Source organism: Condylura cristata, unplaced genomic scaffold, assembly GCF_000260355.1.
Source record: "Condylura cristata isolate star-nosed mole 26May11 unplaced genomic scaffold, ConCri1.0 scaffold00022, whole genome shotgun sequence".
Classification (NCBI taxonomy): Eukaryota; Metazoa; Chordata; class Mammalia; order Eulipotyphla; family Talpidae; genus Condylura; species Condylura cristata.
The window spans coordinates 19,039,659-19,057,078 of NW_004567123.1; the positions used below are offsets into that span (position 1 = coordinate 19,039,659).

Sequence of the window (17,420 nt, forward strand, 5' to 3'; positions counted from 1 at the left end):
GCTTATAACTTTGCCTTTGCACTTCTTGCTGGTTGGATTTTTCCAGATCTAACAGATGAATTTCTAAGTCTTTCCAGCCAGCCTTGCTCCCTCAAGACTGGCCAGCCCCATGATCTAAGTTGAAATAAGCCCAAATTCCTTAGTCTGTTGCTGCTGCTGTTTCTCTGGAGAATCCTGAGATCCCATTCCAGTGTAATTCACTTGACTCCTTGGCTTGTCTAAAACTCCTTGGCTTGTCTAAAATCTAAAAGTCAAGGACCTCAGTTCCATCCTCAGCAGGTTTTCTTCCATTTTATATTTTACTTCCTGACCCTGTGCAGTTATACTCCTAAATATGTCAGTTTGAAAGCAATACCCCCCCCCAAGACTTCTACAAAGTCTTACAAATCAGGTCCACGCAATCTACCTTTACTTTTTAAAGCCATCAGTGGCCAGCATATACTTATTTAATGGCAAATTAAATAGCACTTAATATTTTATGGTAAAACATACATGCAAATAAAGTAAAATGTGAAAACAAAAAGAAAAAAACAAATTAGGGAGGTTGGCTTTTATCCTGGCCGGAAGTAGCTGCTCAGACACTGGTCACTGTAGAGTGATCAGACCACAGGACGTCAGGCTGTCAGTAGCATCCCTGTGTCCTTAAGCCAGTTGACAAGCCACAGGCACTGTGAGAGGAGGTTGTGGGAGCACCTCTCAGGGCACTCCAGAGGGTTGAAGGAGTGGGGGTGCTCCATGATTTAGGCCCCAGTGAAATCACTGAGAATTACTTGGTGTGTTCCAGTACTGAATGGCCTTCCTGGGGGTTTCTGTCAGAAGATCAACTAATTCCCACATCAGTTAAGATGGGGAAAACAAGACCGCCTTGGATTCCACAATCAGTGAATTCATTGTCACCTTCCTCTCATCTAGTTTCCCTTCTTTTTTCCCCCAGCTCCCCAGGGGCTACACTCACTGCCTTCCCTTCCTAGGGCCCCTCTCTGTTCTCTCACCGCCTCTCACATGTGTACATAATGCAGAATTCCAGATATTGATAGACACTGGGATAAAGAGTGAGAAAAAGAATGCAAAACTAAACTTTCCCCTGATGGATATTAACCCAAAGAGACAAAGTTGTACTTTTTGATTTGGGGAGGAACCGGCTCTTCCTACAGCTTTTAAATGTGATCTCACCAGGTTGATTAACCTTTCTAGTGGTTGTGCCTTTATTACTGCTCTGGTAGTCTATATAGCCATTGTTTCAGAAATTCTATAGAGGAACTCTGGAAGGTGTGAAGACCTTCAGGAGTCAAAGGAATGGGCTCCCCAAACAAGGCATAATGGTCTTTATTGTCATCATCAATACTATAAATGTATTTGGTGCAGGAAAAAGAAAGGAACAAGTTTATCCCAGACTAATCTGAAATTTACTACAGCTGGTTAGGCTAATTCAGTTAAAAGCAAATTCCTTTCCTGATTTATCCGATTCCTTTCACACGTGGGGATTTGCTCTTGGCATTAAATTCCTTTATAAAGTTCCTATTGTTTGACTGGGGGTAATTTCCTGAAAGTGGGTGGAGACCTAGATGTTAGGTTGTTCAAACAGATGTACATATTTAGAATAAGGACCCAGAGATTGCTAATTAGGTTGGTCTGTTGTCTACAGTTCAGGAGGGGGGTGTAAGGCACCTCTAAGGCCCTGCTACTCCCCCAGGGCAGTAGTTTTTGGAGTATACTGCTCCTGCAGAAGCATAAATTTCTGTTTCTACTTTTAAAACATTGAAGTGTTTTAAGAGTAAAAACATACACATATATAAGTGCTATGCATCAAAATTTAACACATTAGACACTGTCTGGACCAGATTTTGAAATAAGCCTCTTGCTCTTTCTGTTTAATGGAACACTGTTCTGCGGTCATAGCTGTTAAAAAAAACCTCTTTGCAACATCCTTTCTGTGTTAGTTATACCTTTCTCAGCATCATGCAACCAGAACAAAAGATGGAAACAAACTGGTCATGGAGGCGGATTTAGGAGGGCAAATACTAATCTCTAATCCCTGATTTCAAATGTCAACATTATAAAGTAAAACAAATTTAAAACTGTTATAATATATTACATATGTAATACTATGTGTTACATATAATCTTACATAATAAGATGTCAACTGAGGAAATGCACCTCTCTTTAAAAGAAGAAAACCATTGCTTCATATTATGTTGCAGAATTTCAGGGCTAGAAGTATCCTAAGAAAAAACCATAGCGGCCAGGTGATGTAGGCCCCCAGGACCATGCCTTTAGGACCCTGAGGTTGTGGGAATTCTGAAAAGATGGAGGAGTCTTAAGACTGAAAGGGATCCTGGGCAGATACACTCCTACCAGGTAGCTGAGTCAACAGACACAAAAATAGACACTCTGCTAACAGAGGTGCTTGCCTCTCCAAGGGGCAAACTGGACCACTGGGCTACAAGCTCTGTAAGCAGGGTCCATACTGGGCCCATTTACATAGTATTCACAGTACCTGGCACACTGCCTGGCACACAGCAGACACTCAGCACATCTTTGCTGAATGCATGGATTGGTTATTTCATGTAATTGTCTCCACCTGGCAGCCAACTGGTTCATTCTCTAAGGAACTGGGCCTTTGATTTTGCATCCCAGCTTCACCCCTGGGAGTCAAATGGTTCCTGGTTAGTGGGCAATGTCTGGAAAGCACAAAATGGTTGCAGTGTTTCCAATATTGCCATTACCAATGACATTTACTCAGTGGCAGCTGTGGTACAAGGAACAAAAGGTAAGTCTTGCCCTGAGGGCTTGCAACCTAAATGACAGAGACTGGCAGTCTCTCTGTGTTTCTTTTTGAGGCATAAGAAAAACTACCATCTGAGATTTATAAACAACAGCAGAGAACTATTTCACTATAGATAAGTAAACAGAAACCAAGAGAATGCAAAGACTTGCCTAGTTTGAGGAACTGTGTCCAGCCTAGCCTGGGGTGTCCATCTTTTTTCTTGTGGTCTGTCCAGGTTTTGCCTCCTTGATTCTATGCTGGCTACTTCCTTTAGGCAACACCTGGTTGATTGAAGTTCTGTGGAAAGGAGGCAGCTTTAAGAACTTGAAAGAGGTGGGGTGGGGGTGGGGGTCCTCTGGTGGTACAAGGGTTTAAGATGCTGCACTATGAAGCTATCTACAGCCACTGCAGGACGAGTTCATGTGGAGCTGACCCACACGACGCAGCAGACCTCTCCTGTCCCACCTGCTGCTCTTTCAGCAGTATATTGCAGTTCATCTGCCTGTTCTCCCTACTATCTCTGGTGAATCCTCTCACCCCCCTCCTGCACCTCTGGCCCGCACTCCAGTTCTTATATGCGTAAATAAATCTTTTTTTTTTTTTTTTAAAGAATCTGAAATAGATTACAAGTGGCCAAGTAGGCCAGAGGAAGTGGACCCACCTGTGCTGGCCTCTGAACTCCACTGTCCTCACCTCCAAGGATAGAAATACTTGGTAGATACTAGGGTTGAGGCAATTGCTTATAGCCTCTCGCTAGTATTTTTCTTGTGCACAGGCTTTTTAAATATTTTCTTATAATAACACGGTTTGCAACTTCTTTCTCACAGTAACTCCTTGGGGCAGGGGCAGATCCCAGCTGCTGAAAGGTGTGGGGGACACTGGCAGATGGCATCTCATCCAGTCTCCTTGCTGGCAGGTTGCCCCAGCCAAGCAGTGCAAACAGATGTCATTCGAAGCCCTCGACACTCAGGGCACTGGAAATTTCAGTGTGACTCCACCACCCTGGTTGGTCCTTTCTCACAGGCCCTACTCTCTCTTCTCATTCCGTAGCAATATATTAGGTGTCCCCCTCTCAGGGTCCCTCCAGAGATAGAGTACTGCACCCGGCACAGACGCGCTCAGGATGAAATTTCAGGCAACAGGTCCCTGATAATCCAGGGCCTACTCACCAAGCCCATGCCCACTGCCTCCTTATTGGCTGGCAGAGCTGGACTGGTAAATGAAGGGTTTCTGAATCCCTGCAAACCCAATTGTCCCAACTGAAAAAAACGCTTGGGGACAAAAAGTCAGTGTTTATTTAGCCTGGGAGTTGGAGAACCTCTCCCAGGTCCAGCAGTGGCTTCAGTATTTGGGAGCTTTCTAAGGCCCTGATCTCCTCAGGCCAGATTCTCTGGTTATAGGGACCTACAGCAACACCTAGTCACAACCAGCCACCCCAGTTTTTCTACTGGTATCCCTCTCACCCCCAGGATTGACAACCAGGTGAGATTGTGTATGAAGTTGTAATCTTGTTTTTTCCAGAACTCAAGAGGGGAAGGAGGGGTGAGGATTGAATGGTGATTCCTTAGTAGCTTCTGTCTGACTCATCTGCAATGCCTGCTTTTGGCGCCCAGGTGTGAAGGTAGAAAGCATGTGACAGTGCTTACCAGGAGTGCAGCCCTAGAGCAGGGATAACTGGGTTTCCCCAGGCCCTGGTGAGTAGTGCTTGCACCAAAGGACTTCGGCGGTGACGGGGCTTCGGCCTAGAGAAGACTTTCATGTTCTTTAAAGAAACAGCCACAACACGTTACCTTCAAGCAGCCTTCATATATTTACATTTTAGCCTAACCCAAGCCCTCTCCGCGGAGCCCCGCCTCGATACCTGTAGCCACGCCCACCAGCGTCCGAGGAAGCCACACCCACTAGAGGTCAGCCACCCGGCTGGGGCCTCTCGGTCCCCTAGGAGCCCCTGGAAGCCCCGCCTCTTGGGGCCCCGCGGCGGGAAGGCGGGCGCGCTCAGCAGTTGGGGCTGAGCACTCGGCAGGAGCAGACGCTGCGGAAGAAACGGCACTGGCAGTAGGCGCAGGGGTCGCAGCAGGCGGGCGACGGCGGCTTGCAGCTGTCGCGGGTGGCCACGCAGGCGGCGGGCGCCTGGGGCCGGGGTCGCGCCCCTTTCTTCATTGCGGCCTTTTTCTGCGGGGACACACCGGGGCAGCTTGAGCCATCCAAACCCGTCCCACCTGCCCTCACCTCTGCCTGGGAACGAACTCCTGAATTTTCTAGGTCCCGACACCCCCAACCCGCTGTTTTTGACTTGTCCACCGGACACCCCAGTGTTCCCTCCTGCACTACAATCTTGCCCCTTCACCCCCAAATCCCCCACTCCCATCCCCGTCGAAACGTATTTGGCTTCGGGCCGGGCCCTCTCCTTTTCCTAGGGAAATCTCACAACTTGAAAATACAAGTTGTTTGTATTTTAATTATTTTCAAAAGCTATTTCAAAGAAACTGGAGGCTAGTGAGTAGAGGAAGGCACAGGGTAGTGATTAGGATAAACACAGGCTGAATTCCCATAATGTAAGAAAGTGTCAGTTTCAACCCCGTTTTAACTACCATCTGTGTCTTCCCCTTTCCAGCGACTGCCAGATCCTGGCTCACATCACATACTTCACTATCACGGCCATCCTGGGACCTAATCTGGTCTGGCACCTTTTCAGTACGTCCTTCAGTGCCCCTGGGACCTCTCTGAAGCCCAGTGATGACATCCTAATTGGGTTTAAAGTGCCTCCCATGGCCAAAGCTCTTTGCCCTTAAAATGAAACATAAACTTTAAACATTATTTTTGCCATTCTCCCACACACACTCCAGTAAAGCCTCCCCAATTTATTCTAATCTGCCTCTTAAAGCACAGAATAAGCCTCAGATTTAGAACCTTTGAAAGGCAACATGAGCTAGAATTCATTTGTTTAATTTTCATTTTACTCTTAAGGTTACATACTATTTACAGCTGTGATCCTGATTTTTCTATCCAGTTAAATATATATAGAGATGGCCCTCCCTGGTGGTGCAGCGGATTAAAGCACAGCACTAAAGCTAAAACCACTTTAGCATGAGTTCCATCCTGCCCTGAGGTGACCCACATGGTGTGGCAGACCTCTCCTGTCTTGCCTGCTGCTCCCCTCAGCAGTGTACTTCATCAGTCAGCCTGTTCTGCTCCCCACTCTGTCTCTGGTGAATCTTTTCACCGCCCCTGTACCTCTGGCCTGTACCCCAGTTCCGTATGCATAAATAAATAAATCTTAAAAATATATATATATATAGAAAGTTTTAATTTATTTACTATTAGATAGCAAAAATTGTAACAATGGTTCAAAAATGACTTAGGTTTAGGAATCACTGTATTCATCCAAAAGAATGAATGATGGAGAGATTTCAAGCAGGGGCCTAGCTAGTAGAGGAAGGCACTTTTCAGCAGGTAAGCTGTTTTGCTCGTGAACCCCATCACTTTGGGCTTCTATGGGGTCTGGGCTCAGGGATCCAGGCCAGGATGCCTTTAGATAGCTTTATTTATTTATTTTGTTGTTGTTGACCTGGAAAATCTTTCATTTAGTTGTGAGCCAAAAATTGGGGTCCTCCTGTTTTCTATTTCCAACCCAATAATGAGAACTCCCAGGCCTACCTTGGAAGATTTCTTTTCTGCTTCTTTTCTGCTGATCTTTTCAGATTTCTTGTTCAGAGCTTCAAAGAGAGACAAAAAGTCCAAAGCCAGATGTTTCTGGGGTCCTGAGATGCAGCAAAGTGGGAGGCACAGAAGGGCTCTGGGAAGTCCCAGGATAAGGGAGAGTAGGAGGGGCTGACTACATGAATCACAGCTTGAGGTTTAGGCCAGCAGGTTCCTGTTAGCCTGACTGCTGATCTGAAATCAGATACTAAAGGCAAAGGGTAAATCAAAGGAGACCCTGGGGTCTGCCTGTGGCATGCACAAGGGGCCTGGTTCTTTGACCTAAGTGATGCTGTTATCAAAATTCATCCCAGGTGTCCTTTCTTTAGTGCCTAGTCTGACAGGCCAAGAACACTGTGACACGCTGAACAAGGAATCAGTGTCTCCTACATGGATGGACCTGTGTTTTCTGTACTCCTATTTTCCATTTCTGAAGCACTCTGGAGGCAGGTACACCCAATTTCTATGTTGATCTTGTCATAGAACAGCTATATGGTGTTGGGTAACTTTACTACCATTAAGACTCAGTTTTCTCATCTGCAAATAGGGTACTGTAAAACCTATCTTAACAGGGTTGCTTTGAGGATAAATGAGGTATGACTATAAAGTGGAAATCTGGCAAACTAGAAGTGATCAAGGTTGATATATCCCATCTCCTTCCCTGTCCTTACTTCCCAATATATCTAGAATATTTTTCTAGGCAAAGTAGTAAAGGATATTAGTTTTGAACTTGGGTTCTGGAGCCTAAACACCTGGGTTTCAATTCTGGCTCTGCCATTTAAGAACTGTGTGGTATTATGTTAATTATTGCCTTTCATAACTCTCAATTTCCTCAGTTGCAAAATGTGAATAAAAATAATGTTCATTTCATAGTGCCTAGCACATGATAAGTATTATCTGGAATTACTATTATCAATAAGGCTCTAATGCTCCTGATATTTTTCTGTGTAATCATTCTCAACCTTGGCATGACAGGACTGGTTCATCATCCCACACTTAGTTCTATTCTGCAGCATGACAGGAAGTTTGATACCATTGAGAGAAGTTCTGTGATTCAACAAGTTTCAGAAAACGCTAAGTTAAACCAAGTTCACCAGTGTCTTCATTTTGGGCTTTCTCGGAGCTTCTAAAATGCTAGCCAAGTATCAGGTGGTGGCAGGCAGTGCTTTCCCAAATCAAATGAGTCATGCTGTATTCCTCCAGGATTATTTTGCAGAATGAGCAAGGAGGAGCCCATAACTATAACAATGAATCCTGGTATCAGCCTAGGGGGCAGATTTGCTTTCCTGCCACCCCTTATCATGGGCTAGAGCCCAGAGGTAGGCCTCAGGCCAGGCTACTTACCCACAATGGAGACAGAAGGGAAATCCAACAAGTTCATGGAGGAGTTGCTCCTCAGGCTCCTGTCATCTCTGGGCTTCTCCTCCGGTGCCAGGTGGCTGCAGGCTGTGAGGAAGCACATCCAGATGAGCAGAGTGGCCAGGAGCAGACGGGTGATGTCCATCCTAGGAGGTTTGAGTGGGATAAGGAAGGTAGTCAGGTTGGCAGGCCAGGGGTCTGGACAAGAGATGTGCCCTTCTGCTTTCTCTGTGTTTCTGTGGGTTGGCACTCTGACCCCATTCCACACATGTCCCAGTGGAGTCTAAGACTAGCAGGGCTTAGGACAAGGAAAGGGAATTGATGAAGAAGGAGAGAGAGGAAAAAAAAAAAAAAGATGGGGAGAGGAAGAAAGAAAGACACTTAAGGAAGAGCAATTAAAGCAAATTGCATTGCAACTGATCTCTCTCATCCAGAGGGTGAATTGATGCTTTGTTTTGTTTTTTAAAACAGTGGCCTCAGAAGACCCTGCATCTGGGAGAGTAGTTGAAAGGTCCTAGTAATGCCTCACAGTGGCTGAGGTTTTACCAAGGTCTAGGGACTAGACTATAAAGTTAAGATTCAGTGAAAAAAATTGGGGAAATGGTTCCTTTGGACAACTGTACATAGCAAATGCTATATTTCCACATCCAGAGAGAATAAATGCAGGGATGGTTTGTGTCAGGAGTGGACCTATTGATTTACTAAGTGGATTCTGATGAAGCAGACCGCTCTCAGAGTGGATGTCTTCCACCTTGCATGGGTTTGGTTGAACTGGGGTTCATAGATTCAGCAGCACCTTCATCTTCCCTTGGAGTAGACTCCCCTGACCTTCCTTTTCCCTGTGCAAATTCTCTCTGGTGTCTGGGCAAGAGCTGAGGCTTCATTTCTAAGGTTCTTTCCACCCTGCCATCAGGCACTGGGGCAAGAAGAGAAAAAATAGTTTGCTTACACTGGTTGTGTCCACTTCTGGGCATCCCTTATGCCAGTCTGGTAATTTCTTTTTTTTTTCTTTTTGGTTTATTTATTTATTCATACAGAATTGGGGTACAAGCCAGAGGTGCAGGGCTGTGAGAGGCTTCACCAGAGACAGAGTCGGGAGTGGAACAGGCAGAATGAGAAAAGTAGACTGCTGAGGGGAGCAGCGGGTGGATCAGGAGAGGTCTACACGCCATGTGGGTCATCTCCGGGGCTGGGATGGAACTTGCATTGAAGTGGCTGCGGCCAGCTTGCAGTGTTGTGTTTTAACCCATTGTGCCACCAGGGAGGGCCCAGTCAGGTCATTTCTAACTTACTCTTCTGGTCTTCAGCTTGGATGGAAGACAATTTTCTGTATTTCTGTTACATTCAAGGAGGAAGGGACACAAAAGACATTCCCTACCCATAAACTTCTTGAAGTTCACCCCTACCCACCTTATTTCTTTAGATACTTGTATCAGTGGGCTTCGGCTAGGTGGGGTTGCTCTCTGCAGATCTCTTAGCACTCTACTACTAACCCAATGCTTCTCTTCACCAGCTGTTTTTAATGTGAAATTTCCTGGGCAGTTTCACAGAAGAAGCTGCCCCATGATGTACAAAAGTGACATATTATTTTGAATTAAAGAAATAAATAATGGGGCCCTCCCTGGTGGCACAACTGGTTCAAAGCGCAGCACTATGAGCTAGATGCAGCCACTGCAGGACAAGTTCAATTCCTGGCTAAGGTGGTGTCCCACATGGTGTGGCAGACCTCTCCTGACCCGCCTGCTGCCTCATCAATCTGCCTGTTCTGCTCCCCACTCTGTCTCTGGTGAACCTCTCACCACCCCCACATCATCTCTGGCCTGTACCCCAGTTCTGCACACATACTTTTTTTTTTAAAAAAGAAAGAAATAGATAATTAATGAATGATTCCCATTCTTCTAAAAGCAGGAATTTGCTCTGATTCCTCATCCTGTCTATTCCCTGAACACAGGAAATGAATCTCCACTCAAAGATATAGAGGCTTATCAGAGACTGGGACAGGAAGCTATGTAAACAAATGCTGCGTAACTCTCTAAATAAGCTGTCCAAAACAAAATTTTAAGAATATCTTTGTCCTGTCTGTTCTTCAAAAGTTTATTACTTCTTTACCTAAAAGCTATGTAAGTCGGCCATTTCAGTCATTCAGGAAGTCTTATTTTCATAACAGTATCTCCATGCACACACATGAAATTAAATTTGGTCATTTTTCCCCTCTGTTAATTTGTCTTCTGTCAATTTAATTATTTTCCAGCTGTGAGGGCCTAGAAGGAGAGAGGAAGATTTGCTTCCTCTCCAACTCTTATCACTAACTGGTCTTCAATTTTCTTCCTCAAAGTTTGGTAGTGAATCAATAAAATGAATTCTGTTTTGAAAGGCAGGAGCTCTGAATTCTTGTTTTGATTCAGCATTTAGTTAGATGTGATGACAGATATTTGCAAATATTTTATTCTCTCTTTTTTTAATGGCAAAGTGAAGGGAGTGTGTTATGTCAGTGATTTACATTCATTTATCAGGGGAACTCTTTCAAATAAACAGTGACTTGTACAACCCCAGTAGACAACACCGAGTCAAAGAGTTTTCTCACGCAGCTCAGATCATTTCCTCAAGCCCTAAGGCCTAGAACATTTTTGAGGCCCTAAGGATTCCCAATCCATGCAGTCTGATCTGAGGTTCCTCACTCTTGTTAGCAACAGTTAAACCAAACAACCTTAAGTCTGAAAACTATGTCAGAGGTACAGTTATATGCAGTTATTTGCTCCATGATTTGCTTCCCAGAATTTTGTACTGTTTTGCTCTTTGTCACAATGTTTATGTGTCTGTCTCTCCCACTAGATGTAAAAAAAAAAAAAAGGCCTCCATCTCTTACTCATTTTTATGTCCCTGAACCTGCCACAGGGTTAGCCCAGAGCAGCAGTTGAGTAAATGCACGGCTTCCGCTAACCCCCTCATCTTCCTTGTTTAGTGGGTTTCTGAAAGTAACATTGTTAGCTGCCTCTTCAGCATCAACTTTGATCTTCTCCTTTCTAAGAGGATCCTGGACCTAGAAGTATGTTTTGGGGACAGTGACCTGAGCTCCAGATCTGGGGGTAGGCCTTGATTGATTCATGGCAAACAGTATAACCCCATTCCACCCTCCCTGTAGTGGGTCAGGCATGATTATGTGACTGAAGAAGTGCTAACCCGAGGAAACGCAGGCCTTTCTGACTGTCTAGGGAAGCTAAGTGTCTCACACTGGACATGGATAAAAGCCCAGACCTGACTGGGGCTGACAGCCAGCTTGTAAATGGAAGCCAGCTTCAGGATGAAGGTGACACAGTGAAAAGCAGACTGACAGAGAATTAGAAAGGACATTGGTAATATAACAATTCCATGAGATTACAACTTACCTGAAACCCATCTTCTATTTGGACTTACAAATTACACAAAATAATCCTTTCCTTTTACTGTTTTGAGCTAATATGAGTTGAGTTTTCTATTATTCTTAACCCAAGGCATACTAAAGGACATTTTTTCCCATGTCAGTTTTTCTGAGTTGCATATTTAGGTCTAACATCAGACTCTAGGGTAAAAATTGTATAGAATCTGACTTTTTTCCAACACAGCAAGTGATAACTTTTGTTTTGTTTGTTTGTTTTGTTTTTCTCATTTAACACTAGAGTAAGTAACTGGGTTATACTGTATGAAAAAAAATCCTTTTCTTTGAATACCATATTGAAAGGCTCAGGTTGTAACAGATCAGTTGAAGGAAAAGCAGATCCCCAGTTCCCAATTCTATGGCAAACACCTTTTTACCAAGCAGGTGCTCTCTGGATGAGGCGCACCAGCTTCCCATTCTATCACAAAGAACACACATCAACTCTGCACAAGCCAGAGAAGCGCATGATCCGGCTCCACCACACTCTCCACCTTTGTCCAATGGCCATCCTCCCCAGTCAAGAATCTTGGTCTTAACTTTCAAATTCTTTCTTCCCTGGTTTTTATCTCCTATCCCTCACCAAACTTCACCTTATGTTTCTTTCAAATTACTTCATGTTTTCCATTTCCTTTCACTCCAACCCTTGTTGTCAAGCAAGTAAGTCACACTGGCCCAATCTCCTTGCTTTTGCTCTTACTTCCTCAAAATTGTTCACTCTCTAAGTCTAAAATGTGCCCATTGTTGTATAAACAACTCTTCAGTAATAAACTTAAAATACAATGTCTTAGAATCTAAGTAACTTGGTGGAACTATAAAACTGAAATGAATCTAGAAAGGATGAAGACCTGGTGAAATTAATTTTAGTTGGCTTTTAGGCAAGGGTTAAAGACCAGGATTTCTTATACCAACCTTGGGAGAGTATATATATCCTAACTATAACGGAAGTTCATAATACCTTGTTGTGCTATGATTCTTGGGTCAGATTTTATTTTTTTAGAACTAGGAATTTTGTGGATTTTTAGAAAAATAACACCATCTGTATACTATATTAAGTTCCATCAAAGTGATCTGTGTGTACCCATAATAAAAATATTAATTACTCTATAACAAAGAGTATAAATATTCGTAACAAACATGGTAAACAAAGACTATGAGTTGATTAGCAAGACTTTAGGATAGGTTTTGTTGCCAAAAGACATCAGATTAAAGTTAGGTTTTGCTGCAAATGACTTACTAAAGGAAAAAAAAGTATAGTTCTCATTTCGGAATTTTGAGATGTTGCAATTTCAGATAGAGGCTCATGTACTTGGCTAAATGCTCATTTGCTGCTACGGCCCTGTGTGTGCAAACACACACTCCCTACTGTTAATGAAGGATAGCTATGCTGACAGCACACAGAAAGTGGGAATACCACCTGAGCCAGCATACCTCTGCGAGGTATTTACCAAAGAGTATGACAGCATAGTGGGGCCTCACTGCTGGCGTAGGGCTAAGTCTCGGTGATGGCCTGTGATGCTGAGTTCGGTCTCCGGCCTGGGAGCGCTCCCACATGGCACAGCAGACCTCTCTGGCTTCACCTACTGCTCCCCTCACCGGTGTATTTCAGTAGATCCACCTGTTGTGCTCCCCCCTCTGTCTCTCAAGAATTCTCTCACCTCAACACCATACCTCTGGCCCACATCCTAGTTCTTCTATACAAAATAAATAAAGTAACAATCATGCAATAAAAAAATAATTCTAAAAAAAAAAAAAAAGAACATGGCAACACTAACATGAAAAGACTTACACATGACTGTTCACAACAGCATTATTCCCTGCGGAGAAGAAAAGTGGGTAGGGTAGTGTTTGGTAGGGACCCAAAATGGAGGAGCAAATACCAGCGCAGCAGAATTATACAGGCAGGGTCTCCCCTGGTCAGTCTGTGAACAAACATACACTTGACGGCAAAGAAATTATTGCAGCAAGGGATTTGAACCATGAAATTGTGTGCATGTGTGCATTTTTATGGAGAGAGGGTCCATAGATTTCTCTAGGTCTATAAAGAGAGTGCTATCCCCTAAGAAACTCAGAATTATGAGGATTTTATGAGCTAGAATGGAGATTGCTTCTTTGTATATTATGTGTTTGCAACTCGAGCAGAGCTCATCCAGCATCATAGCACGTGAGACCAGAATATACTGTCACACACTTCTCTTTCCGTTCAGGCAGTAATTCTAGTTGGGAAAATGTACCTGTTGGAAAAGGCACATCATTTCAGACTAGTGCTGGGGTAAGGATATATTAGAGAAACGTAAGAGTGAATCAAAATATAAATAAGAGTGAATTCAAAATATAAATAATGTGGACCCATTTTATAAACAAATATCAAAACATCCTCAAATGCATATTTGTTTGCATATGCAAAGAAAAAAGCATGGAAGAATACACATAAAAATTTCATAGCCTCTACTTCTTAGGAGTAGAATTAAAGGGAATGAAATTGAGACATACATTTTTTTATGTATATCTGTATTTAAATTTAGTTTTACAAACATGTTACTACTTTGTAATAAAAACAGAAGAAGATAACTATTATATGCTGTTTGACTATCATTGGAGGAATTAAAGAAGCTGAATGGAGCTCTGAATGGTTACAGTTCACCCTTGAACAACAGGGGTTTGATCCCTGTGGGTCCACTCACGTTCAGATTTTCTTGTAAACAGAGGATGTAAACTTGGGGGATTGATAAATATAGTACCATACTTCAAGGGTGTGTTTTCTTCTTTATGATTTTTCTCTAGCTTACTTTATTATAAGAATACATATATAAGAACACACACATGTATTATACAAACTATGTCTTAATCAACTGTTTATGTTACTGGTAAGACTTCAGTTAACTGCAAGCCATCAGTAGGTAAGTGTGGAAGGCAGGGCTGGAGGAAAAACATCTCTCACTGACAATTATGTAGACTATCAGATGTTAGGTGGCTGTACTTAACTTCCCATGTATCTTTCACCTTCTGGGTAGCTGGTGGTATGGATCCAGCTTTGCCAGGCTGAGCTTAGAAACATTGAGGCAACTGGCCCAGAGCATTAGGTTCACCCAGGCTTATCAGTGATTAATAATTTCTAAAGTAGAGTGAGGGTGGCAATATGTTTTATCTACTTAGTTTTGTCCTAGCATAGCTAATCAAAGCAACAAATTATTCTGAATGTCATGGGAAGCCTTCTCTGATCAGTCTCCTCCAGGGGAGTTAATTGTGCTCTCCTCTATAGCCATACTGTATGATAATGACTTGTTCACTGTCTGTCTCTTCTAGGCTAAGGACTCAGTAAGGGCAGAGCCTCTGCCTTATTGCCTCCATGTCCACTCCCTCTTCTCTACATCCTCTCTAGACCCCAGTGCCTAATACCATACTCAGCACAAGAAGTCCTCAGGAAAGATGTCTTTCATCTTTAATATTCAGTGTATGAATCAACTAAATCTATGCTCACTGCAGATGAACAACAGAGCCCCTGCCTTTAAATGACTCGATTGAGGGAAAAGATGAAAGAGGAGGAGGGAAGGAAGAGAGGTGGGAGGGAGAGTTGAGGTGCAGGTGAACCAAATGCCTTGTGTGGGCAGAACAGAGGGGAGTTAACAGTACAGGGTCTAGGATGGCTGGGTGAGCTCTGCTTGAGCAAGACCTCTCTGACTTCCTCAGCATCCTTCCAGGCTTGGGCTGCAACCCCTGGCCCACACCCCCACACTCACCTCTGTGCTGCTCTTGCTGGGTCCGCCCTTTCACACTGTGCAGCGGCCTCTGCCACCTTTCCCCTCCGCAGTCACTGTGGATTTCCTGCCTCAAGGGTGGCTTTCTTTACGGCCATCGTGGCAGCCAGATGTGCACTCTTAAGCCAATTACTGAGATTTACATTCTATTTCAATTAGTGATGTTGGCTGGAGCTTTTCCTAAGAAGCCAAATCTCATACTGGGAGGACGATTAGGTCCTGAATGTCCTCATCAAGGGCAGTCACTGAGCTATGAGAAGTAGCAAGGGCTCTAAGTCAGAGTCTGCATCAGGGCACAGGTGCCAAAATCCTGATCCCCTCCCAAGGGATAATCTAGGCATTTCATTACTTCTCCATTAAAACAGGAAAACCAATTTCCTGTTCATTCTCTCCTAGGATGGAAGTTCTATGCAGGCTATCTAATATATAGGGAGCTCAGAGAAAAGTAAAAAGGGGAACCACTTGTTCAAAAATTAAAAATTTCAAGATAGTGTCAGGAGAGCATTAAAGTGAGCATGAAGCTAAATGTGGGTCCCTGTGCAACTGGGGACAACCCATGATGCCTGCCCTGGTTACCGGATTGAGAAAGTTGACACTGATGATGACTATGAAGAAGTTTGTGGACTGGGGAAACATTAAGTTACAGGCAGTCAAAATTCAGCAGTAAATTATAATAATGTGATAATAATATAATAATGTACTGCCTAGCCAGTACTCCAGGCATCAGACATCTCAACAGGACAAGGGCCAAAGAATGAACCAGCATCTGGTAACCTTGCTTCGAGACTCCCATACCACCAGAAATTCACCATGCAACTCCTATAGATTGTCTCCTTGTGAGTGGAATGGGTTTGAAGAAGTGCTCTTTAGGGAGTGAACCCAATATTCTGAGGGATCCTTTAATCAGCATCATTGATGACATGTGGGGAAAACACAAGACAAAACCAAGTGAGCATGAGGAATTCATCAACCTCTGAAGTTGTTAGTTCTTGCTCTCTGTCTTTGGTTAACAGTTTCAGAAACCCTGCTCTAAGCCAAGCCACCATTACTGTGGCCTGGACGACTATGATGCTTCCTAACTGACCTGCTCCATTCTTGCCCTGTTTGCCTATTTCCTAAACAGCAGCCTGAATGAACAGGGGGTGGGGGGTAGGGACGTGTGGAGGGGCGACACCAATCAAATCACACCACATCCTCGGCTTAAAACCTTTAGTAGTTTCCTATTGCTCTTGAAATAAAAATCCAAATTTCCAGCAAAGCCCTGTTATTCTCTCTGACCTCATCTGAATGACTCTTCCTCTTAATCACTGCATTCTACACATATTGTGCTCCTTTCTGTCCCCAGACTATGCCGAATATCTCAGGGCCTTTACAACTGTAATTCCTATGGGCCTAAATGTCGTTCTCTGGCCCTGAACTTGATTCCTTCCATGGCTGAATCACTGGCAGCCTTTGGATCCTGCACAAATACTTTCTCCTTCACCAGTTTCTACCTATTTCTTTTATAGCTCTTATCACAATTAGCAATTATCTGTTAATCTTCATAGTGACTTTCCTTCTTTTATAGAATTTAAACTCTAGGACAGCAGCTTGCTGTTATCTTTATTTTGCTACACTCAATGCCAAGCAATGCCTTGCACAAAGCAGGCACTCAATAAATATTTAGTGAAGGGCCCTCCTTAATGGCAAAAGGGCTAACGCACAGCACTGTAAGGCTGTCCACATTACTGCAGCACAAGTTCAAACCCCGGCCAGGGAGCTGACCCATGACTTGGCTGACCTCTCCTGTCTCACCCACTGCTCTCCTCAGCTGTGTAGTTCAGTAGATCTGCCTGTTCTACTCCCCACTCTGTCTCTGGTGAATCCTTTCACCCCTGCACCTCAGGCCTGTACCCCAGTTCTTGTATGCATAAATAAATAAATCTTAAAAAAGAGAGAGAGAGAGAGAAAGAAAACCAAATGTGATTCCACTTAGATCCTCTCCAGTGAAAACAGCAGAACAAATGTCTAGTATCGATGGAACAGAGCTAATTCACCCACAACTGAAGACACTCATGTAGTTTTCCTTGATGATCATTAAAATGTGCCAAAATGGTCATCCACTCAGAAAAATCAAACACTCAGAAAGGAAAAGGAGGTATATAAATAATTTTGGTCATCTATTTCAATTCTAATAAAAATATGAAACAATTCTATATACAGGCAGACTGAATCCAAATTCTAAATTCTGCTTTGTGAGAGAATTTACAAATATACTACAGCTGATGTTCTGAAGACATTTAAAGAAATGTTAAAAGGCATTTGGGTCCAGATCATCATTGTTAAGGTTGTTCTCCTGGGCCAGGGGGGCTTTCGGAGATTGGGATGTGGTCATCACCTTGTCTGTGGGTGCAACAGGGCTTCTCCGGACGGTGCGGGGTGTGCT

General features: G+C 43.6%; 1 protein-coding gene across 4 annotated transcripts in view; it reads right to left on the reverse strand.

Moving 5' to 3' along the window:
- Positions 1-4,573: 4,573 nt before the first annotated feature.
- The window catches only part of ASIP (agouti signaling protein), a 49,837-nt gene continuing 36,990 nt past the window's right edge, over positions 4,574-17,420 (reverse strand). For 3 of the 4 annotated variants that reach the window (XM_012728190.1, XM_004687270.2, XM_012728188.1), the window contains exons 2-4: positions 7,811-7,971; positions 6,425-6,483; positions 4,574-4,939 (exon numbers count right to left, since the gene is read on the reverse strand). In XM_012728190.1, the coding sequence (XP_012583644.1) occupies positions 4,763-4,939; positions 6,425-6,483; positions 7,811-7,970 (396 nt within the window). In that variant the 5' untranslated portion in view covers position 7,971 and the 3' untranslated portion in view covers positions 4,574-4,762. Of the gene's footprint in view, positions 4,940-6,424; positions 6,484-7,810; positions 7,972-14,977; positions 14,993-17,420 lie in introns of those variants that run through there. The other variant, XM_012728191.1, reaches the window with a different exon arrangement.